This window comes from Trachypithecus francoisi, unplaced genomic scaffold (genome assembly GCF_009764315.1).
Source record: "Trachypithecus francoisi isolate TF-2019V2 unplaced genomic scaffold, Tfra_2.0 Lachesis_group7, whole genome shotgun sequence".
Classification (NCBI taxonomy): Eukaryota; Metazoa; Chordata; class Mammalia; order Primates; family Cercopithecidae; genus Trachypithecus; species Trachypithecus francoisi.
This window is the reverse complement of record NW_022681472.1, coordinates 25175736-25200606: the sequence shown is the minus strand read 5'-3', so window position 1 is coordinate 25200606 and position 24871 is coordinate 25175736. Positions and strand designations below refer to the sequence as shown.

Genomic DNA, 24871 nt, shown 5'->3' with positions numbered 1-24871 from the left:
AATTATAATACTCTCAGAAATGAACATAGGCATAACTCTTTGTGACCTTGCATTAGACAACAACCAAAGAAAAAATAGATGAGTTGGACTTCATCAAAATTTAAAACTATTGTTCATCAAAGGACACCATCAGAAATGTAAAAATAGTCCAGGAATGGTGGCTCATACCTGTAATTCCATCACTGGGAGGCCAAGCTTGAGCCCAGGAGTTCGAGAGCAGCCTGGGCAACATAGGAATACCTCGTCTCTATAAAAAACATAAAAAGTAGCTGGGGGTGGTGGCGTGTGCCTGTGTCCCAGCTATTCGGCAGGCTGAGGAGGGAGAATCACTTGAGCCTGGGAGGTTGAGACTACAGTGAGCCAGCCTGGGTGACAGAGCAAGGCCCTGCCTTTAAAAAAAAAAAAAAAGTAAAAAGACAACTTGCAGAATGGGAGAAAATATTTGCAAATCATATATATGCTAGGGCAGTTATATCTGGAACACATAAAGAACTCTTACAACTCAATAATAAAAGACAAACCAATTAAAATGGGCAAAGTATCTAAGTAGACATTTCTCCAAAAAAGATGTACCAATGTCCAACAATAAGCACATGGAAAGATGCTCAACCTTGTTTGTTATCAGGGATATGCAAACCAAAACCACAACGAGGTACCACCTCACACTCAGATGGCTAAAATCAAGTATTATCTGTGATAATAACAAGAGTTGGTGAAGATGTGTAGAAATTGGAACGCTCACACTGCTGCTGAGAATGTGAAATGGTGCAGACACTTTGGAAAACAGTTTGGCACTTCCTCAAACACAGAGTTAACATATGATCCAGTCATTCCATTTCTAGGCGTGTATCCAAGAGAAACAAAAACATACGCTCACACAAAACTTGTACATGAATGTTCATAGCAGCATTATTCCTAATAACCAAAAAGTAGAAACAACCCAAGTGTGCATCCACCAATGCATGGGTAAATATTATTAATAAAATGTGATCTAGAAATGCAATGTAATGTTATTTGGCCATAAATAGGAATGAAGAACTGACACATGCTTCAACATAGATGAACCTGGAAAACATACTAAGTGACAGAAGCCAGGCACACCTACTGTATGACTCCATTTATATGGAAGGTCTCGAATAGGCGAACTTATGGAAGTAGAAATTAGAGTGGAAACTAGAAACTAGGGCTGGAGCAGTGAGGGGTGAGGGAGGGCTGGGTGTGATAGCTAATGGGTATGGCGTTTCTTTTTAGGGCGATGAAAATGTTCTAAAATTTGAGTGATGTTGCATGTTTCTGTGAATATACGAAAAACATTAAAGTGTACACTTTAAGTAGGTAAATTGTATAGCACATGAATTATAGCTCAGAGAAGCTGTCAATTAAAAAAAAAGAAACACAATATGTCTAATTAGTGATCTGACTCTATTTATGAAATGGCTGCTCTGGTCTTCCCTATTCACTTGGCAGAATTAATAAGCTTTCTCAAGAGCAAAATTTCCACCTGGCCCCAGTGGGCCAAGGGGCTCTAATAGGTATAGTTCAGACGTGCAGATGTTTGTCTCTATTTTTTTCCCATATACAGAGTTTGAAAAGTCTGCTTACTTCTCCCAGGGGAAGGATAGCTTTGTCAGGGTTTTGCAGTTCTGCTATTAGTGGGCATCATGACGATGAACTGTCTCGATGGAAAAGCTCTGGGCTGCTGGATTTGGACAACAATGGACAGAGGAGAACTGGAAAGTTGCTGACAGAAAATGGATCTTGCCCAGAGGGCCTCCAAAGAGGGTTTTGCACTTGGCATGGGCCGCATCTGTGGGCTTTACCTGTATGAATGGAAACTCAGTACAGAAAATTGATACCAACGTCGTTTGAGGCTTATTTTGATAGCTGAAAAAGTTAGTAAGGTATTATTGTTCTCCTGTGAAATTTCCCCTACAAAGCCCCCTACCCACCTTTCCAGTAGTTTGCTTGGAGGTTTTCACCTTCAGTTTCCCAGCACTGGGGAAAACGGAAGTAAACACTGTGATTTTTGCATTTCATCATTTCGAGTGGTTTTGGCCCTCTGTGGGTTTATCGCCTGGATGCAGAAAATTCTTTCAGGTCTGTAAGCCATAAAGGATGAAATATTAATTTGATTTGATTTTTGAATCCCTTTCATAAAACAGCTCAGCCTTCTCTTTTATGCATTATTTCAGCCAGAGCTTTACAGAAATCCAAAATGAAAAGCATAGTTGTTTTCACTGTTGAATGTTCCTTTCTATTACCTTTCCTTCAATGATCCCCAGACCTTGAATCCTGAGATTGGGGTTCTCATATTTCTCTCCTACTGCACAGTGTCTCCCTATGTTGGTAAAGAGTTGAAGAAAGTGTTATTATGGGTGAATGAGATCCATTTGGCCTAAGAGGAGTTAAATACGGGCTTTATATAAATATCTCCCTGTTGAAGTCATCGAGGCTAAGGTTTTTAGAAGTGTGTAATTCCTTTGAAAGCCTTTACTAAAAATTTCAGCAAGGCTACGCTAGAAATTCAAGGGCATTCTCTTTTGGTTAGCTGTAAGTGGTCCCACGGGAGCCACACTATGATTGTCATGGGGAACCTGACAGAGGAAACTGAGGCTGATGAAGTCTACTTCTGTCTCCTCTAACTGAAGTTATGGAGGGGCAAAACTTGAGACAGCTGGGTTGCAGCAGCTTTGAGCTAAGCAAGCTAACCCCCCAGCTTATCTGCCTCAAGAGAATTCCTAAAAGAACTTATTGTAAGTTCTTCTACTCTGCCTAAAGACTTCTTCAGGTACTGGCAGCTTTGACTGCAACAAATGCTCAACACATGCAGGCTGCTTTTCCTAAACCTAAGTCCAAACAGGGTTTTGCTACTCCTCCTTTAAGTTTTGGCTTGAAGCTATGCTGTGAAATATGATGGCTTTAAAGAAATAGTTTGTTCTCTGTCTTAAACGGCCACTGAGTTCAAAGAAAAAGGTACCTTAAATTAATTCTAGTGATACATCTTGTTTATCATTTATGAAGGGATTGCTGAATTTTTTGCAACAGTAAGATTGAGATATATGAAAGAGAAAGAGATATACTGTGCTTTTAAACTTTGTGGAGTCATTTATAGTTTGTGAGAATGTATACTTACTGTGCTGTCTATTCTCAGATCAGTTAAAATTTGCTAGCTTCAAGGTTTGGGTTTTTAAAACAATCTTTTTAGTTGTTTCCTTCTGATAGTAATTGATACTTACTTCCTATAGGAAAATGTTTGCAAGATACAGTGGAAGCTTAAAAGGGTAAAATTATTTATTCTGAGCAAGAGGAAAAGATGTCTTTTGAATCATCAGGTTAGAAGCTTAGGCTTTAGAAAAGTGAAATAACCTTGAGTCAGTTTCCTTGCTCTAGAATTCGTTAGGTGTTTCTTCCTCTGTGATGTGGAGAGAATGCTGTATTCCTTCCAATCTCACACTTTTGCTGGCAAGGTGCACCGTGATTTTGAGTTACTATGAAAGAAAAATGCTTCTAATTAGATTATGACATAAGGCTTGCAGACTATTGATTGTAAGACATATGTTGGGTTCAGGGCATAAAAATCCATAACATTTGAGAATTAAATGAGATACTGTATTTAAAGCAGTTATCACGGTACCTGGCATGTAATCAACATCTGTGTGTGTACGTGGTTGCTTGTGGATGCGTGTGTGTGCACTTGCATACAAAAAGAAAAAGGGAGGCAGGAAGGAGGGAGAGAGAGAGAGAGAGAATGAATGAGTGAATAAATGGTACTTTCTTCTTTTCTAGGTACTCATTCTGCTTTCTTGTCCCTCCCGTGTGCCCAGCCAGGCAACAGCAGAATCCACATGTCATAATGGCTTACAATGATATTCCTTATTTATTGATAGTCTCATGTTTGCAAGCCATTTATTTTCAACTGAACTTAAGAAAACTTTGGACATGGAAAACACAGAAGGGCAGTGGAACTAGAGCAAAGAAATGACAATGTTTAATATTCTGAGAGCCTGTCTGTGTTAATTTAATTCACCATGGTGGGACATTCTGCACCACTGTAATTTCACAACAGATAAGAGGTTTCAGAGACTGATATTGTCCTCTGCATTTCCTTTGATGGCTTGGCAGTTTAATAAACTTTTGCTAATAATGTTCAATTCAGAATCTTGGTAAAAGTGAGATTTTTCAGGCATCAATCTAGATATTTAGTGCTTATCAGATTTTACCAATTTATTTTAACCTCAGATTAGATCTTAGATTCTTTATTTGTAAAATAGGATACAACCTAGTTCCAGGAATAATTGAAAACAGAAATTAATGAGTAAATCACTTGAAGATTTTATATAATAAATTAAAAGTTATATAAGATTTTATATAATAAGTTCAAAATGAATGTTTGTTCTTTCATCCAAACACACACTAGGCATTGGTCAGTGCTAAATAAATAGGAAGATGCTAAAATATAGACAAGAACCTTAAAGAAAGATAACAGAAAGATAGAGAATAAACACAATAGGAGTGGTGGTTGTGATGACAGGGGCTAGCACTGGGTACCATAAAAGCACATTGTTGTTGTCTTAACAATAGCAACGACAGCACAATTGAAGCTCCCTGAACCTATAATATATTCTTGATAATGAATGGGTTGCCTAAGTTTGTTCTCTCCTTAGGTTTAGGTTTTCCTGTGCTCCAAATCATGCTTTAAGCTTATGTGTATTTTCTGTGTCTATTTACAATACAAATTGGCAAAAATTGGAGCGAAAGAGGAAAAATGCAGTCGTTAGCTTTTATATTTGGTAATTAAATAAATATTATGTTTTCATAAAGACCCTTTGGCTCCATGCAACCACAAAAGGAAAGCAATATTGGGATCCAGAATAAAAACGTCAAAGTCTAATGTTGCGGCATAATAGTGCTTGACAGAGAAAGAAAGAAAGTAGGACAATTAATGTCTACTTGCTTGGATAAATGAGTAGATAAAAGATTTCCAGCTGGAAAGCAGCAGGATATTCCCAGACCTTGTATGAGCAAAGCAGAATCTTCTGCGTTGTCAGCACTTAATGTTGCAGTGAGTTCTTTAGATTCAGATAAAAGACATGCTGCTAAATATCTAACAGAGGTTTATGTGTTAGGAACACATAGTAAGTAAATATCAAAGGTTTGTATATTTAAAGAATACGCAGAGGTTTATGTTGGGCCACTAATAGATTGCTTCAATTCAATTCTATAGATTAAATAGCATATAAGAATTTGCCTGATTATAATTCCAACATATGTGTGCAAATTTAAACCCATAATGTTAGGCAGATAATGAAGTTCATACTTGTTAAAATGATGATGATGATGGCCAGCATTTATTGAGTGTATGCTGTTGGTCAGACACTGTTCTAAGCCTTTCACAGGTCTTAATTCATTTAATCCTAACAATCCTATGAAGAAGATACTATTATAATCCACATTTCAGAGAGTAGAAAATCCAAGGCCTGGAAATGTTCAGTAACTTGCCTGAAGACATGCATCTTCTAAGTGGCTGAGCTGAGATTTGAACTCAGGGGATCTGGCTACAGAGCCCAGACTCTTACCTGGATCTGCCTCTTGAACATATGGAATTGCGTTGGGCTCTCTCCTCTACGGCTGGCACCTAGGGCCTCGGGTGCCTGGGCTTAGTGCAGGCATTTCCATCTCCCCACACTGTGTCCCCCTTGTCCTCCCCACCGAACATATGGAAGTGTCCTTGGGTATCCATCCATTGGTGGCCTTTTCCCCACCTGCTTCTCATCTGCGCTCCCTAGGTCTTGGCCATTAGAGGGCGCGTGGAGCAGGAACTCGCAGGTCCCTCCGAGGCTGGCAACCGGACAGGGTCAGGGGCAGAGGTGCAGAGAGGTGAGGGGCGCAGAGAGGTGAGGGGCGCAGAGGTGAGAGGCGCAGCAGAGGGGCGAGCTGACTCTTTGGGGCCTGGTGACAGAGGGAAGGGTAGGAGGGCACCAGCCAGGGACGTGAATTTGAGCTCAGACAGGGCTAGCGGCAGGACTGGCAGGACCGTAACTTCTGCCAGGAGAACCCATCTTTTGTATTTATTTTTTCCACCCCCAGTAGGGAGTGGGCAGGCGGGGAGGCCTGGATGTCGCGTGGTGGTGGGTGGAGAAACTGACTCCCAGACCCTCCGTAAGCTCACCGGGAACTTCTAGAGCTGCTGTACCTGGAACCAGCGGCTTTGAGTTGGGGGGAAGTAAGAAGGCTCTGAACTGTCCGATCCCATCCCCGCTGCTCGACCGAAGACGCGTATAATTCTCCAAAGCAAACTTTGGATCTTTCTCTGACTGCAGATCCAAGCAATGTCCATATTCGCGTAAATAAGTGGTCAGATCGTTCCGTTTTGATAGTGCTGCGAGATGCAGATGACGGGGGCGCCGAAGAACATTTTCAAGGGTCTTCACTCTGTTTAATGTGCCCTCATATTTACTGATGACAAATGTTCTGTTTTTGAGAGCCTAATGCTAACTAGGATGCGTAATCAAATAAATTATGCTGCTTTTTAATTATGACTCAGCTACCAGCATGGAGATTTGTTGTTATCCTGAGGCTGTAGTACAGTGTCTGAGACTCCGTAATTGCTTAGTTGAAATGGAAATTTTATGAATAAAACGTTTTCATTCTAAAGGTAAATTAATCACATTGATAGCATGTATATGTTTGCTTGTGGGGGAGGGTACTTTATTCGCCAGCTCATCTCACCCCAGAGCTCTGGATCAGATTCCAGGGGCCTGTTGGGTGTAAGAGGCAGCTGTGATAATGTGGGCCCAGCGTGGGGCTGGGAACAGAAAACGTCAGTTTCCATCCAAACTCCCCTTTTTGTGCTGTGCACTATAGAGCAGGCCACTTCCCTGAGCCTTCAATCTCCTCATCTGTAAATGGGCCATTGCGGGTCGGGCGCGGTGGCTCACTCCTGTAATCCCAGCACTTTGGAAGGCCGAAGTGGGTGGATCACCTGAGGTCAGGAGTTCGAGAACAGCCTGGCCAATATGGTGAAACGCCATCCCTACTAAAAATACAAAAATTAGCTAGCCAGATTTGGTGACCAGCGCCTGTAATCCTAGCGACTTGACAGACTGAGGCAGGGGAATCACTTGAACCTGGGAGGCGGAGGTTTCAGTGAGCTGAGATCACACCACTGCACTCTACCCTGGGCGACAAGAGTGAAACTGTCTAAAAAAAAAAAAAAAGCCATTGCCGATTTCATAGGACTCTGGTGAGGATTACAGGATGAACACTGGCTGGCAGGCAAAACTGACTTTAAGTTAAGCTCAACCTTCCTCTGCTTCTCTTTGTGGGTTGTTGAACATGCAGGAGCATGCAACCATGCACGTGAATGCAGCTGCAGACTTCTGGTGTCCAAGATAGTCTGGATCCGTAGTACCCTCTATTACATATTCTTAGTAGTGCTGCCTTCACTTTCCCACCATGGTTTTTCCAACCCTTGGCCACATTTAAAGTTCTCAATATATCTTCCTTCTAAGAGGTGGTTTTGTTTTCAATTGCACAGAAAAAAAAAAAAAAAAAACCAACAAAAATCAAAGCTATAAGAAATGAATCTGCAGTATGTTATGAATTCTAGGAGGAAAAACGTCTGCAATGAAATATGCCAGAATGCAATCAGTGGATTTTTGTTCCTTCCTACTTTGCTGTTTTCCTTCCTACTTTTCTATATTTTTCAACTGTTTTGTTAAAATATGTATTACATTATGTTTACAAAATAATGAAAAAATAAAACAGAAAAACTAACATTGTAAAGCTACTACTCATCCACGGATTTATCCCCTGTTTAGCCCAGAGGAAAGAGTCTCTCCCCCATTCACGGCTAAGTTGATTATCTGTGCTATTAATTCTATATTATCCTGACTTCTCAAGGATCTTGCATTGTCATTAGCTGAACTTTCCCCTCCACATTCAACCATTCATTCTCTTTTTAGTTTATTTTCCTCAGTATATAAATATGCTTAAGTCCTCTCTGCATCCTAGCAAACAGATACAACCCTCCAAACCCCAACCCTACCTTGGTCCCAGTCTAATTCTGGACCCATATCCCTTCTTCCTTTTACATGCAAAGTTCTAGAAAGAGCTGACTGGATTTCCCAAACTCTAGGGCCTCATGACTGACTACTCAGCCCATCACAGTCTGGTTTCCACTTGCATGACACTCTTAAAATTGCTCTTGTCAGAGGTCCAGTGACACATTGTCTCACTTTAGTCTTTCTTACTGGACTTCTCTAATGCACTTGATACTGTTGTCTATTTTCTCCTTGAAACTCTCTCCTTGGTTTCTTGGTTTTCTTTTCTTTTCTTTTTTCTTTTGTTTTTTGGGATGGAGTCTCACTGTGTCACCCAGGCTGGAGTGCCATGGTGCAGTCTCAGCTCACTGCAACCTCTGCCTTTTGGGATCAAGCAATAATTCTCCTGCCTCAGTCTCCAGAGTAACTGAGATTAAAGGCATTCACCACCAAGCCCCACTGATTTTTGTATTTTTAGTAGAGCGGGGTTTCTTCATGTTGGTCAGGCTGGTCTCGAACTCCTGACCTCAAATCATCTGCCTGCCTCAGTCTCCCAAAGTGTTGGAATTATAGGCATGAGCCACCATGCCTGTTCTCTCTCCTTGGTTTTCTATGGCACAGTTGTAATGGTAATAACCACAATTTTTTTTTTTTTTTTTTTGAAACAGAGTCTCACCTTTTTGCCCAGTCTGGAGTGCAATGGCGCATCTTGGCTCACTGCAACCTCTGCCTCCTGGGTTCAAGCCATTCTCCTGCCTCAGCTTACCAAGTAGCTGGGATTACAGGCGCCCATCATCTTGCTTTGCTAATTAATAGCTACAATTTATATTATGTACCAAATACTATGTACTATGTCTACTAACAGATAGTTCCTGTAATCTTCATTCTAAGGCTAAGGTAAAAGGAATACATCTCCATGATAAGGCAAAAAACCCTGAGTTAGAAGGTTTAGGAAGCCTGCATGATTACATGGCTACAAAAAATGGAGTGAGGATTTGAACTCCAGTCTTTCTGAATCCAAAATTCAAGTTTTTCTGGCTTCTGACATTTTTGTTTCCCACATTTCCTCCGGCCTCTGTAGCTGTTCATTTTCAACTTGCTATATGGGCTCACCTTTTTATGATACCCCATTAACATTGGCACTCTTCTGGATGTTGGATGTTAGTTTTGGCCCTTTTGTTTTCTTACTCTGCACCGTCTTGTTGGAGCATCTTATTTATGCCATGAATTCATCTCCTGGCTATAAATCTCCCAGCCAGCTCTTTGTTGATCTTGCAGCCCACAGACACACTGGGTGAGGCATTTCACCTGATTGTTCCTCAGGCCCTTCACAATCAACAAGTCTACAATGGGGGCCATTGAGCTGCTCTGCTCACACATTTCCTCCTCATATTCCAGATTTCTTCCTTCATCTGGTGTCATGCAGTCATCCTTCCTCTCTCCCTGTCCTTATCTAATTTATTGGGCCATCTTTGTAGGGCCCTACTGTGGCTCACAAGGACCTTTACAGTCATCCCCCTGACCACTTCTCTGACTTGAGTTTTGACCCCATCTAAGCTGTCTTGCATGTCGTTTCAAGATTGATCTTTGGAATACACAGCTTCCATCCTGTCAACCGCAGCTCAGAATTCTTCAGCGGCCTCCATTATCAGAAATACAACTCGAGCTCCTTTCCATGGTCTTTCATGGTCTCCGTTTTCCCTAAATCTCTTCTCCAGGTCTTTCCACCTCCCAGCTGCTTCCTTTCCATACTCAATATTTTGTATTGCATTGAATCCTCAATATCATTATTTCATGCCTCTGTGCATGTATTTTCTTTGTGCAGATATTTTCTTTGTATAGGGTAGTCTCTGTGCTGGTCCTTTGGGCAGATTCTGTCTCATCTATTGAGAGTCAACTCAAATATTGCCACTTGTGTGAAACCCTCCCGGATTTCATTCAGGGAAGACTCTCTCCCTGCACTTCATATAATTATTTTATTGTATTCTAATTTCTATTAAGTTGTTTGTTTCTCTTTCAGATTGTAAGGTTCTTGGGGGCAGGCCCCATGATTATTTCTTTATTTTATTTTATTTTTTTGAGATGGAGTCTCACTCTGTCACCCAGGCTGGAATGCAGCGGCACGATCTTGGCTTACTGCAACCTCTGCCTCCAGGGTTCAATCAGGCGATTCTCCTGTCTCAGCCTCCTGAGTAGCTGGGATTACAGGTGTGCACCACCAACGCTGGCTAATTTTTGTATTTTTAATAGAGACATGGTTTTGCCATGTTAGCCAGGCTGGTCTCAAACTCCTGACCTCAACTGATCTGCCAGCCTCGGCCTCCCAAAGTGCTGGGATTACAGGTGTGAGCCACTGCATCTGGCCAATTTCTTGATTTTTTTACAGTGAAAAATAACTTACCCAGAAGTACATTAAACATAATTTAGAAATAATTACAAAGTGAACACAGTGTAACTGTCTTAGTTCATTCAAGTAGCTGTAACAAAATTACCATAGACTGGGTGGATGCTAAACAACAGAAATTTGTTTCTCACAGTTCTGGAGGTTGGGAAGTCCAACAACAAGGCCCTGGCCCTGTGTGGTGAAGGAGGGCCCAATTTCTCATAGAAGGCTGTCTTCTCACATGTGACCTCCCACCATGTAACTTCACATGGAAAGGTGAGGTAGCTCTTTCAGGCCTCTTTTATAATGGCACGAATCCCATTCATCAGGCCTCCCACTCTTGTGACCTAATCACCTTCCAAAGATCCCACCTCCTAATCACCTTGGGGATTAGGATTTCATCATGTGAATTTTTGGGGACACAGACATTCAGACCACAGCAGTAACTATTACCCAGGTCATGGCATGAAGTATTTTCAGCACCAGGGGAACCTCCTGCATCCCTTCCTGATACCACGAATCCCTATACTATCTTGGCTTTTGTGTTAATTACTCCTGGTTTTTCTTCACAGTTGTACTACCTGTTTGTGCATTCCCAGACAATGCTGTTTAGTTTTACAAGTTGTTGAACTTCATACCAACGTAGTCATGTCATGTACATTCTGTTGCATTTGGTTCCTTCTGTTCATCATTGTCTTTGTATAATTCATCATACAAAGCTGTGTGCAGCTACGTTTCTTTCCATTTAATGAGTGTATAGAAGCACTCCTTTATATAGATATACTATACATGATATATTTATTAATGGACATTTGGTTTATTTCCAGTTTTTTACTATTACAATGCTTCAAATATCTTGTCCACTTCTTCTGGTACCCACGAGCACAAGTTTTTTCAGGGTATAGATCCAAGAATGGAATTGATTGCCACAGGGTGTGTATATCTTCAACTCTACCAGATAATGCCAAACTGTTTTTCAAAGTGAGTGTTGAGATTTACATCCTGCCAATGTGTTGAGAGTTCCCATTACGTTACATCTTTAACGTGTGGTATTGTTAGACTTTACAATTTTCACCAACATGATTGGTGTGTAGTGGTATTTCACTGTGGCTTTCAAATTAAAAAAATTATTTTATACATTACATTCATACTTATTTATGAGGTACACGTGGAATGTTGTGACATGCATAGAATGTGTAATGATCAAATTGGGGTATTTAGGGTACCTGTCACCTGAGTATTTATCATTTCTATGTTAGGTGCATCATCTGTATTTCCTTCTGTGTAATGAGGTTGACCCCCCTTTCACGTGTTTATTGTTTGTCTGGATTTTGTCTTTGGTGAAGAACTTACTCAAGTTTTACTCACTTTTGTAATGGGTTGCTTGTCTTTATTTTATTGCTGTATAAAAGTTTTTATTGAAATCTGGATGTGAGTCTATTGTTGATTGTATGTGTTGAAAATAATATTATACTATAAAATCACACACAATGAAGATGTATTGATTACAGTAATTTTTGATTCTTTACCTTAGTACTACTGAGCAGGAGACAGAATAGATAAGATGAATAATAGTGTACATGAGTTCAAATTAATCCTTTCCTCCTCTTCTCCTCTTCTCCCCAGGGGTTATTATCGTTCCCAGTGCTGGTGTTGGTATTGTCCTCGGAGGCTACATTATCAAAAAATTGAAACTTGGTGCCAGAGAATCTGCAAAACTAGCAATGATCTGCAGTGGTGTGTCTTTACTGTGTTTTTCAACCCTATTTATTGTTGGATGTGAAAGCATTAATCTAGGGGGCATAAACATCCCTTATACAACAGGGTAAGTACCTCTTAAGAGCTGCGTCGTATCTGCACGATGGAGGTGCAAAGCCCCATGGTGTTTGTGCATCTGCAGTCAGACTCGCACCCCTCCCTCCAAGCTGTTCTCCCTGTGTGTTCTCTGTGTGCTCTGCCTCTCCAAGTGGAGCATGCACTCCTGCAGAGCAGAAGCCAGGGTCTTGTCTTCCTCTGTGCCCCTTCTGACCCTCACAGAGGGACTTTCATAGCATTTTAATTACATCAGATGAGGATGAAATGCTTATTGGATTAATGAAAATTGTTCAGTTTTTATTGTAATGTTTTGAATGGGGAATGTGTTTCTGTAGCTCAAAAACATAAAATTCAATGGAAATACAAGGTATGATGAAACCTCTTGTTCTTACTCAAGTCCTCCATCACCTAGCTCTTCCCATTCCTCCAACCGAAGATGAAACAGGTAACCCCTTTCATTCATTTTTTGCATATCCTTCCAAGACTTCTTTATTGAAGACGCTGTGGATATGTATTTTCAATTGTCCCTCTTTTGTATCTAAAGTAGAACATTCATACATGCTTTGCTGAGCTTTTAAAAAATGGAACAATATAGCTTGGAGATCTTTCTGTATTGGTAGTAACAATCTGAAGCATAGCTCCCCTTTACCATGACTGTATTGCAGGCTGAGCATTCTGTTAAGTGCTTGACATATGTTAATCCATGAATCCTCTCAATAACCCTATCAAATAGGTGCTGTTATCATCCTGAGTTTACAGATAGCAAAACGGAGGTACCGATCACATGTAACCAGTGGACTGCTGACAAATGTTTAAATGGCTCTCTAAAAAAGGCTCATGGCCAGTGCGGTGGCCCAGACCTGTAACCCCAGCACTTGGGGGAGGCTGAGGCAGGAGGATAACTTGAGACCAGGAGTTCAAGACCAGCCTGGGCAACATAGTGGTAATTCATTTATACAAAAAGTAAAAAGTAAACAAAAGCCTTGATTTGTAGCATTTGTCAATTCTGAGATGTAAATACACCCCTGTGGATGATTTCATGTCATCAGCTTGTCGACTCTGAACACCGAGTTGGGAGGAGGTGCTCAGTCACACACCATTGTATAATGTTTCTATCATACAGGTAGAATAGACTTAAATGGCCTAGGCAAGAGCATAGATAATAATAAAATAATTAGAAGGTGATGAATTTTATGTATTTATTATCCTTGTCTTTAATATCATTTGATTATATGTTTATATCATTTAATTTTTAAAAATAGTTGTGTTAAACAAACAATTGACAAAATCCCTTAGAATTTCACAGTAGAATCTTGTCATCCAGGGTGGCTGCCTCCAGTGTGGCACTGCCCAGAACCCAAGACTTAACCTCAAGCAATCTGGCTACAGTGTCTGTGCCCATAAGCACTACCTTTAACCACTGCATAGCATTCCATTGTATTCCACTTTGTATTTAACCTGCCCCCATTTGGTGAGCAGTGGGTTGTTCCTAATCTTTAATTGTATGTATGTCTGTCTGTATGTATTTATTTATTTATTTATCTATGTATTTATAGACATGGTCTCACTATGTTGCCCAGACCGGTCTCGAACTCCTGGTCACAAGTGAGCCTGCTGTCTCAGCCTCCCAGATAGCTGGGATTATGGGCACATGGCACCATGCCCAGTTAATTTTTAGTTGTTAAAAGCAATGCTGCAATAAATAACTTCAAGGCATTTATTACTTCTCTTGTGTGCTCTGTATGTGCAGGATAAATTCTCAGAAGTGAGATTGAATAAATAGTACCAAATTACCTCCACAGGTATTGTACCAATTTTTGCCCTCACCAGCAATGGATATGAGTGCTGTTTTCCCCACAGCCTCACCAAAAGAAGGTGGAAAGCTCTTCTGTGAGAGTTATGAAAACCTTAACTTTTATTTCTTTTCTTTTTGAAACAGAGTCTCTCTCTGTCCCCGAGACTGGAGTGCAATGTCCCCGAGACTGGAGTACTTATGGCTCACTGCAGCCTCAACCTCCCAGGTTCCAGGGATCCTCTATCCTCAGTCTCCCGAGTAAAGAGGGTCTCCAGGCATGCACTACCATGTCTGGCTAATTTTTTGTATTTTTTGCAGAGATGAGGTCTTACTTTGTTGCCCACGCTGGTCTCAAACTCCTGAGCTCAAATGATCCTCCCGCCCCAACTTCCCTAGGTGCTGGGATTACAGGTGTGAGCCACTGTGCCCAGTCAACCTTTACTTCTTAACTACATGTATTTTTGTTAGGATCTGCTCATTTAACAGAGCTTCATTGTCCAAGTTTTGGTGCTTGGTGCCAAGAAACACTTCTGTTTCCTTTTGTTTCTCAGTGGAGTTTTATGTTATAAAATGTTCCACTTTGCATTTGAATAACAAAAGCTTTGATTTCATCTAGCCAATTTAGAATGTTTGGGGGTGAGGAGAAGGAATAACAAATCAGAGTTTATTTAGATTGCAGAATACTGTGCCGTCTTTTGTCCTGGGAGTTATTTTTCTACCAGAAGACATCAGTGTGTGTATGTGTAAGATGCGTGTACTGGGTTTGTGGCTTCTTGATAGTGCCTAATAGGATGGCATAAACAATAAAATCTTTAAAAATGGACAAGCAGTATAGAATGAGAACTCAGGTTCTGGAGTGGAATTAGAATTTGGATCTTGACTCTGCTTGGCTGGTTGCTTAACACTAAGCCTCAATATCTACCTCTGTAAATTGGGGTAATGTTAGCAGCAATCTTAGAAAGTTGTGGGCAAGGGTTATGTATGTAACATGTGTAAAACTCTCAGCTAATGTGAGGCACTGAAGGCTAGCTCTTGTCATTAGTCATCACTAATAAATTAAGAATAATTTCTATTTCTATCAAATTAGTTTTTATTAAAATTAGAGAACATAAATAGAATTAAAAAGTTCATAACAAAAACCCAGCAGTCTTATGACTAACTCTGATTTGCAGGGGCAATAATTTTAAATTCTTTTTAGCTGTTTCTTCTGCAATGTATCTCGGTACTTTTCAGAAATAGTATATAAATTAATCAAACTAAGGTATTATTTGTGACTTCCTAGCTTGGCAAATGAGGAGCTTCACTTTACCTTTACAAATTGTGATCAAATCCTTTTTTGGTATTTTCATGTTAAATTTATGACATATGTATTGTCAATGAAAAGAGTCAAACTCTGTAAAATATTTGAAGAGATTTATTCTGAGCCAAATATGAATGACCGTGGCCTGACACAGCCCTCAGGAGGTCCTGAGAACATGTGCCCAAGGAGGTCAGGGTACAGCTTGGTTTTATACATTTTAGGGAGACATGAGACTTCAATCAAATACATTTAAGAAGTACATTGGTTTGGTCCAGAAAAGTGGGACAACTCGAAGCAGGGGCCTCCAGCTTATAGGTAGATTAAAACATTTCCTGGATGACAATTGGTTGAGTTTATCTGAAGACCTGGGATCCATAGGAGGGAATGTCTGGGTTGAGATGAAGGACTGTGGGGACCCAAGTTCTTATTTGCAGAGGAAGGCTTCCAGAAGCAGGCTTCAGAGAGAATAGACTGAAATGTTTCTTATCAGACTTCAAGTCTGTGTTGATGTTAATGTTGGAGAGGTATAATGAGGCAGGCCAGATTCCCTACTTCCCATCCTGGTCTGAACTGGTATCTCAGGTTAAATTTTAAAAGAGCCCTGGCTGAGGAGGAAGTCCTTTCAGTTGGTTGGGGGGCCTTAGAATTTTATTTTTGGTTTACAGTATCGTGATTAGATTTCCTTATTTGTGTAACACTGATTTTCCTGGAATTAATAATTACTTTATTTCATTTACTTTGTTTTCTTTGAATCTGCATCTAGTTTCCCACACCCTCTGAGAGCTCAAAAAATATCTCAACATGACCTTCCACCTATTTGATGAGCTCATGGTTCCATCTGCCCACTTCTTGGAGTCATCTATGCAGGGCCCACAGTCCCCCTACTCTCATCTGGACACAATGTTTCTGGGCTGGCTGCCCGGCTGTCATCCTGAGAATTCCTTTGCCTCTCTCTGTATTGATCCTTTGTTTTTTGGACTCTGTGGAGTCCTCTTTTATGATTTACTCCCTCATTTTGATGGAGCACATCCTCCAGTAGCTACAAAAAGACTGTATAGGCTGTAACTTTGTTTTTTTGGGAGACTTTTTATTATATACATTGATAAATATTTTATATAGACATATACACACACATATACACTGTTACATTTGATTGTCAAGTTGGCTGAAATTTTGGATGAGTCATTTTTACTCAGAGTTTTGAAGTTTTTGCCCCATTGTCATCTAATTTCTAATGCTCTTGTTGGAAGTCTGGCTTTTCTTTTTCCCAATGCTTTGTAGGAGATGTATTTTTCCTTCCTGGGAGTTTCCTTTTATTACTAGTATTTCAGAATTTCACTATGGTGTGTTTTGAGATGGATCATTTTGATTTTTTGCTAGGCACGTGGTGAGCTCTTTCTGACTGGAGACTATATTTTACAGGTCTGTTTTTAAACTTTAATTTCTTTTTTCTCCTTGCCATTTTTTTCTTTCTCCCCTTCATTGATCTCTCCTGTTCTTATTCTTGTTTGGAGGTACTGGCAACTTTTTGTATGCCTTTGACCAAAGAATGATCCTCCTCTATCAGAGAAGGTTGTCCTCTTTGACCAAGTGTGCAGCTTCAGGAGGGACACAGGTGGAGCAGTGAGGGAGGCAGGGGACACCCGTCTATTCAGCCAGATCAGCCGAATCAACCCTGACAATCAATGTGGTGGCAGGTGTCACAGCCAAATTACTCTCATGTCCTCCTTTCCTCATTATTTATCATCATTTCATATGTCCTTTTCTGTTCTACTTTTTAAAAAGATTTCTTGCATTTTATCTTCTAAGTCCTCTGTTGAATTCTTTATTTTGGCTGTCATTTTTATTTTTTTGAAATAGGATCTTGCTCTGTCACTCAGGCTGGAGTGCAGTGGCATGATCATGGCTCACTGCAATCTCTGCCTTCTGGACTCAAGTGATCCTTCCCCCTCATCCACCTGAGTAGCTGGGACTACAGGTGTCCACCGCTACACTGGGATAATTTTTTGTAGAGATGTGGTCACTCTATGTTGCCCATGCTGATCTTGAACTTCTGAGCTCAAGCAGTCTGCCCACCTTGGCCTCCCAAAATGCTGGGATTACAGGCGTGAGCCACCTCACTCAGTCTATCATATTTTTAATTTCAAAATTCTTGCTTGATTTCAGATTGTCCCTTGTTTCTAACCATCTTGCTTCATGAGTGGAATATTTTGTCTTACTTTTCCAACATTATTTAGATTTCCTTTTCTTTCCTAATTTGTCTCTGTGTCCTATGAGTGCCTACTTTCTGTTTATTTTGCTGTCTTGATTGTGTTAACAGCTCTGTTCAAATTTCTGGTGATCCTTAGCATGCTCTTGGTATCGAAGAATGAGAACTTAAAAAGCTGAGCAGTTGCTGTGTCTGTATGAGGGTAGGTCTTGTTATCGGGTAGGTCTCGCTGTGGAAGGTGGATGCAACTAGAGTTTTCATCAGGGTGCTGCAGGGTTAGGACCCAAGGGCTTACCTCTGAGGTGCTTCAGTTCCTCAAGAGACAGATGCTCCTTTCTCTCCTGCTGGGGCCCTGCTGGGGAGGACTACAGGGTTGTAAGCCTTGCTGCTGGCATCCTAGAGCTGAGAGTCGGGGGAATGGGCCTGGGTCCTCACTGTTCATTTTTCAGGCTTTTACCTAAGTTCCCTGTCATCATTCTAGCATCTCACTGAACGTCTCCTTTATGTGTGGTGCTTTTAAGCCAGGGCCTTTGGTTCATTTTCTCCAGAAAACAGGGAGTATAAGGGAAGGAGCAGTTACCTAAGTAGAGAAGGGATGGGAATTTGCTTAAAATGGTGTCATAGTTGGACCATATCTTTCTTGTATTTCCTGTCCTTGAGGACCTGTCCTTGTATTATATATTTCTTGTAGACCTGTCCTTGAGGTCTAAGGGCCTCTTCTTTCTCTTGCTACTTGCCTTGATCATGCCCGTATGTTTTTCTAAGTTCTCAATCATGCTTTCTGTTTTACTGAATCTTCCTGTTTCCCTGAACTCCATCCTCCTGCTTCACTTTGGACTGCTTGCTCAGTTGACATAACTTACACCCTGGGTCCTCCTTTCAGAAATTTCCTCAGTTGTATCCACTAGTTTTTGTTTGTTTATTTATTTGGTAAATCCTCATTTTGCCAGAAAAAACCTTAGATAACTTCCGGGGAAAGGGTACATGGGAAGGAAGTCTTTCTGAGCCTGTGAGCATATTAAAGCATCTTTGTTCTTTAGTGGTAGTTTAAGCAGGCATAGAATTCTAGGTTAAAAAATTATCAGCCCCATTAAAAAGTGGGCAAAGGGCATGAGAAGGTACTTTTCAAAAGAAGACTACACACAGCCAACAAGCATATGAAAAAATGCTCAACATCACTAGTCACCGGAGAAATGCAAATCAAATCCACAGTGAGATGCCATCTCACATCAGTCAGAATGGCTATTATTAAAAAGTAATAAAATAACAGACGCCGACAAGGTTGTGGAGAAAAGGAAATGCTTATACACTGCTGGTGGGAGTGTAAATTAGTTTAGCCATTGTAGAAAGCAGTTCGATGGTTTCTCAAAGAACTTAAAACAGAATTACCATTCAACCCAGCAATCTCATTACTGGTTATATATCCAAAGGAATATGAATCATTGTACCATAAAGACACATGCACACGTATGTTCATTGCAGTATGATTCACAATAGTGAACACATGGAATCAATCGAAATGGTCGTCAATGAGAGACTACATAAAGAAAATGTGGTACATATACACCATGGAATACTATGCAGCCATAAAAAAGAATGAGACCACGTCCTTTGCAGCAACATGGATGGAGCTGGTGGCCATTATCCTAAGCAAACTAACATAGGAACAGAAAACCAAATAGCGCATGTTCTCACTTGTAAGTGGAAGCTAAACATTGAGTACACATGGACACAAAGAAGGGAACAATGGACACTGGGGCCTAACACCAGAGGGTGGGAGGAGGGAGAGGACTGAAAAACTGCCCATTGAGTACTATGCTGATTACCTGAGTGATGAAATGATCTGTCCACCCAAACCCCTTAACACAAAATTTACCTATATAACAAATTTGCACGTGTACCCCTGAACCTAAAATATGTTTAAAAAAATGAATTAAAACAAACGAGTAAAAATTTAAAAAGTATCTTTCTGGGGACTTTGAAACCATTGCTTTATTTGTCATCTAGCATTTTCTGTTGCTGATAAGAAATGTAATTTCAGCCTTAGTTCTCATTTCTCTGTGGCTAAGTTTATTTGGAAGTTTTCAGAATACTTTTTTTCAAGGTGTTGTGAAATTTCATAAAGAATGCTTTACCTTCAGATTTTGTGATGGCTGGAGACTTCTTATAATCCCAACGCCACTTTCTCAGAGAGGCTTTCCATCTCTGCCCAATCTAGGGGAGCCCACTGTTCCCCCACTCTTGATTACATTATTTCTCCGTGGTTTCCTCATGGCACTTAATATTACCTGAAATGATCTCATTTAATGATTTGCTTTGCTTTTGTCCCCTCTGTCTAAAATATGAGCTCCTTGGGCACAGTTTGTAGAGCTATGTGTGTGTATATATATATATATATATAATTTTTTTGAAACAGAATATCGCTGCGTCACCCAAGCAGGAGTGCAGTGGCACAATTTTGGCTCACGGCAACCCTGCAACCTCCAACTGCCAGGTTCAAGTGATTCTCCTGCCTCAGCCTCCTGAGTAGCTGGGATTATAGGCATGAGCCACCATGTCCGGTCCAGCTATCTGTATAACAGTTGCATCCTCACTGTCTAAAACGTGTATGATATTTGTTGTGTGAATCAATGAATGAATGAATGAATGGGTGCCTCGGCACAGGGCTTTGTTCATTCATTGTACTACTCACTTTCTGAACCCTTTTAATGCAACACATGTCTTTTTCTTTTTTTAAACTCTTTTTCTCTTTTTCCTGTGTTCTGTAGTACTCCTGCTAATCAGATGTTGGAACGTATGGACTGGTTGCCTGTGGGTTTAATTTTGATTTATTCTCTCATATTGCATGCTTTTGTCTTTTGCTCTGAGAGATTTTTTTAAGCCTTGTTTTCTATCTTTATGTACATTTTTTTATTTTGAGGATTTTTTTTCTTTGCTGTATTCTGAGTGTTCCCTTTTCATAGCATTCTGGTGTTGTTTTATGGAATAATGTCTTCTCAGATCTCTCTGCACATACAATTATAACCTTTTTTTTTTCCTTTGTTTTCATGCCTTGCATTTTATCATTTTGTTTTAAAGAATCAGTTTTTGTATTTGTTTATTCTGGGCTTTGCAGGTGACAATACTCAGCCTAGCATATCTCAGATGGTGTCTTTCCTCTCCCTCTACCTCAAAGACAAGAATGAGGGGATTTTATTCAGAGTTGTCAACATCTAGAGTAGAAGTTTAGCTTTTTACATTTCTTTCAGAAATGTAAGTTTCCTTAGAGAAGCACTTCCTGAAGAATTTCTGGGCCATAAATTGGAGATGGGAGGGAACGGATAAATGAGAATGGAAGGGCTCACTGATGCAATTTTCTCTTCCTTAGAGCTCCAGGGAGGCCCACAGTGGTTTCTCTTCATCTCACTTTTGCCCTCTGTTGCATCTGCTCACTTTGAGCTCAGAACCCGTGGAGATTTGATCGGGCAGGCTGGCTCCTATTCCTCCAAGGCAGCCTCTGCCTGTTTCACATAAACCCATCCCTATCTACTTGCCATTTTTGTGAAGTTTGGTGTCACGCTTTCCTTTTAACCCTACTCTACTTTTATTTCAAGTGTGTTCTCAGAAGGGAATGGAAGGCACAGTCCATGTCTTACCTACTTTTAAACAGCAAGTCTCCTTAAGATTCTTAAAACCCCGGCTTAACACCACACCTGCCTCATCCATCTTGAATCAACTGCGGCTGGGCTTGCCCACCACTACTGGGAAAAATTATATAATTGTGCTGATTGGCTCCATTACAAATTTATGAGTTCCAATCTTAGCAGGCCCTCATCTTTGCTGAGCAATCCATTTACTTCATCTCAGTCAGCTTTCCTTCTCATGCCCATGATGGTGGCTCTGTTTTTATATTTGAACCCATTTCTTCAAGTCCTTTATCATGTCCCAGTCTTGTTTTTCTTAGCAGACAGCCGAGTGGCCCATGTTAGTTACAGGTGAAGTTATGAAGAGTGAACTTTCTGAACTTCTTTCTTCCATCCCCTCAAACTCATTTGTCTCACACAGTATTGTTTTCAAAGGCAAGTACTGGCTCCATCATTGTCTAACTGTGTGACCTTGCAAAAAAAATTACATAATATTTGTTGAGTCTTGGGTTTCTCATATTTAAAACTGGTGATGATGTCAGTCTTTCCCGGTTACAAGCATACTTAAAGTTCATCTCTCCTGGTTACCAGCGTAATTACTCATACATCTGGTTGAAAACATTAAAGTACTGCTGAATCCGGTTTGCCAGTATTTTATTGAGGATTTTTGCATCGATGTTCATCAGGGATATTGGTCTAAAATTCTCTCTTTTTGTTGTGTCTCTGCCAGGCTTTGGTATCAGGATGATGTTGGCCTCATAAAATGAGTTAGGGAGGATTCCCTCTTTTTCTATTGATTGGAATAGTTTCAGAAGGAATGGTACCAGCTCCTCCTTGTACCTCTGGTAGAATTCAGCTGTGAATCCATCTGGTCCTGGACTTTTTTTCATGGGTAGGCTATTAATTGTTGCCTCAATTTCAGAGCCTGTTATTGGTCTATTCAGGGATTCAACTTCTTCCTGGTTCAGTCTTGGGAGAGTGTAAGTGTCCAGGAAATTATCCATTTCTTCTAGATTTTCTAGTTGATTTGCGTAGAGGCATTTATAGTATTCTCTGATGGTTGTTTGTATTTCTGTGGGGTCGGTGGTGATATCCCCTTTATCATTTTTTATTGCGTCTATTTGATTCCTCTCTCTTTTCTTCTTTATTAGTCTTGCTAGCGGTCTGTCAATTTTGTTGATCTTTTCAAAAAACCAACTCCTGGATTCATTGATTTTTTGGAGGGTTTTTTGTGACTCTATCTCCTTCAGTTCTGCTCTGATCTTAGTTATTTCTTGCCTTCTGCTAGCTTTTGAATGTGTTTGCTCTTGCCTCTCTAGTTCTTTTAATTGTGATGTTAAAGTGTCAATTTTAGATCTTTCCTGCTTTCTCTTGTGGGCATTTAGTGCTATAAATTTCCCTCTACACACTGCTTTAATGTGTCCCAGAGATTCTGGTATGTTGTATCTTTGTTCTCATTGGTTTCAAAGAACATCTTTATTTCTGCTTTCATTTCGTTATGTACCCAGTAGTCATTCAGGAGCAGGTTATTCAGTTTCCATGTAGTTGAGCGGTTTTGATTGAGTTTCTTAGTCCTGAGTTCTAGTTTGATTGCACTGTGGTCTGAGAGACAGTTTGTTATAATTTCTGTTCTTGTACATTTGCTGAGGAGTGCTTTACTTCCAATTATGTGGTCAATTTTGGAATAAGTGCGATGTGGTGCTGAGAAGAATGTATATTCTGTTGATTTGGGGTGGAGAGTTCTATAGATGTCTATTAGGTCCGCTTGGTGCAGAGATGAGTTCAATTCCTGGATATCCTTGTTAACTTTCTGTCTCGTTGATCTGTCTAATGTTGACAGTGGAGTGTTGAAATCTCCCATTATTATTGTATGGGAGTCTAAGTCTCTTTGTAGGTCTCTAAGGACTTGCTTTATGAATCTGGGTGCTCCTGTATTGGGTGCTACATATTTAGGAGAGTTAGCTCTTCCTGTTGAATTGATCCCTTTACCATGATGTAATGGCCTTCTTTGTCTCTTTTGATCTTTGATGGTTTAAAGTCTGTTTTATCACAGACTAGGATTGCAACCCCTGCTTTTTTTTGTTCTCCATTTGCTTGGTAGATCTTCCTCCATCCCTTTATTTTGAGCCTATGTATGTCTCTGCATGTGAGATGGGTCTCCTGAATACAGCAGACTGATGGGTCTTGACTCTTTATCCAGTTTGCCCGTCTGTGTCTTTTAATTGGAGCATTTAGTCCATTAAATGCAAATCAAAACCACAATGAGATACCATCTCACACCAGTTAGAATGGCAATCATTAAGAAGTCAGGAAACAATAGATGTTGGAGAGGATGTGGAGAAATAGGAACACTTTTACACTGTTGGTGGGATTGTAAACTAGTTCAACCATTATGGAAAACAGTATGGCGATTCCTCAAGGATCTAGAACTAGATGTACCATATGACCCAGCCATCCCACTACTGGGTATATACCCAAAGGATTATAATTACTCTACTACAAAGACACATGCACACGTATGTTTATTGCGGCACTATTCACAATAGCAAAGACTTGGAATCAACCCAAATGTCCATCTGTGACAGACTGGATTAAGAAAATGTGGCACATATACACCATGGAATACTATGCAGCCATCAAAAAGGATGAGTTTGCGTCCTTTGTAGGGACATGGATGCAGCTGGAAACCATCATTCTTAGCAAACTATCACAAGAAGAGAAAACCAAACACCGCATGTTCTCACTCATAGGTGGGAACTGAACAATGAGATCACTTGGACTCGGGAAGGGGAACATCACACACTGGGGCCTATCATGGGGAGGGGGGAGGAGGGAGGGATTGCCTTGGGGAGTTATACATGATATAAACGTTATGCACATGTACCCTAGAACTTAAAGTATAATAAAAAATAAAAAATAAAAAAAAAAAAAGAAAACATTAAAGTAACGCAGAAGGGTTAAAAAAAAAAAGAGAGAGAAGTCAGTGTCTCCTCCTCTCATCCTCAACCATTACCTTTTTTTTATTTTTTATTTTTGAGATGGAATCTCACTCTGTCATCCAGGCTAAAGTGCAGTGGCACAATCTCGGCTCACTGCAACCTCTGCCCCTGGGTTCAAGCAATTCTCCCTGCCTCAGCTTCCTGAGTAGCTGAGATTACAGGTACCCACCAACATACCCAGCTAATTTTTGTATTTTTTAGTAAAGATGGGGTTTCACCATGTTGGCCAGGCTGATCTTGAACTCCTGACTTCAGGAGATCCGCCTGCCTCGGCCTCCCAAAGTGCTGGGATTACAGATGTGAGCCACCATGCCTGGCAACCTTTAGCTTAAATCATTTGAATACTTTAAACAAATATTTGTAGTTTTGATAATGAGAATGATATCGGGAAGGTTCTCATATTTCCTAGCACAGAATCTAGCACTTTGAATATGCTGAAAAAAGTTAGTTTCTTATCTCTACTCCCTTTCCTTCTAGATCATGCAGAGCAATTCCATTTTCTTCTTTAACAGATGAATGAATGTCTGGCACCTATCTCAGTTCAGGGATATTACTCATACAGTGAGGCTGCAACTCTTATGAACTTGACGAAAATTTACGTCTTTATTATCGAATCCATTAATTATGGTACACCTTTTCTTACTTATTCAGTCCAGAACAAGTAACCTGATTAAGAGTGCTGGAGACTGTGGCAAGGACCCAATT

General features: G+C 40.4%; 1 protein-coding gene across 4 annotated transcripts in view; it reads left to right on the top strand.

The window, feature by feature from the left end:
• SLCO5A1 (solute carrier organic anion transporter family member 5A1) overlaps positions 1-24871 on the top strand; it is a 163980-nt gene that overhangs the window by 113452 nt on the left and 25657 nt on the right. For all 4 annotated transcript variants that reach the window (XM_033202419.1, XM_033202417.1, XM_033202418.1 and 1 more), the window contains one exon: positions 12052-12250. In XM_033202419.1, coding sequence (XP_033058310.1) covers positions 12052-12250 — 199 coding nt within the window. The remainder of the gene's footprint in view (positions 1-12051; positions 12251-24871) is intronic.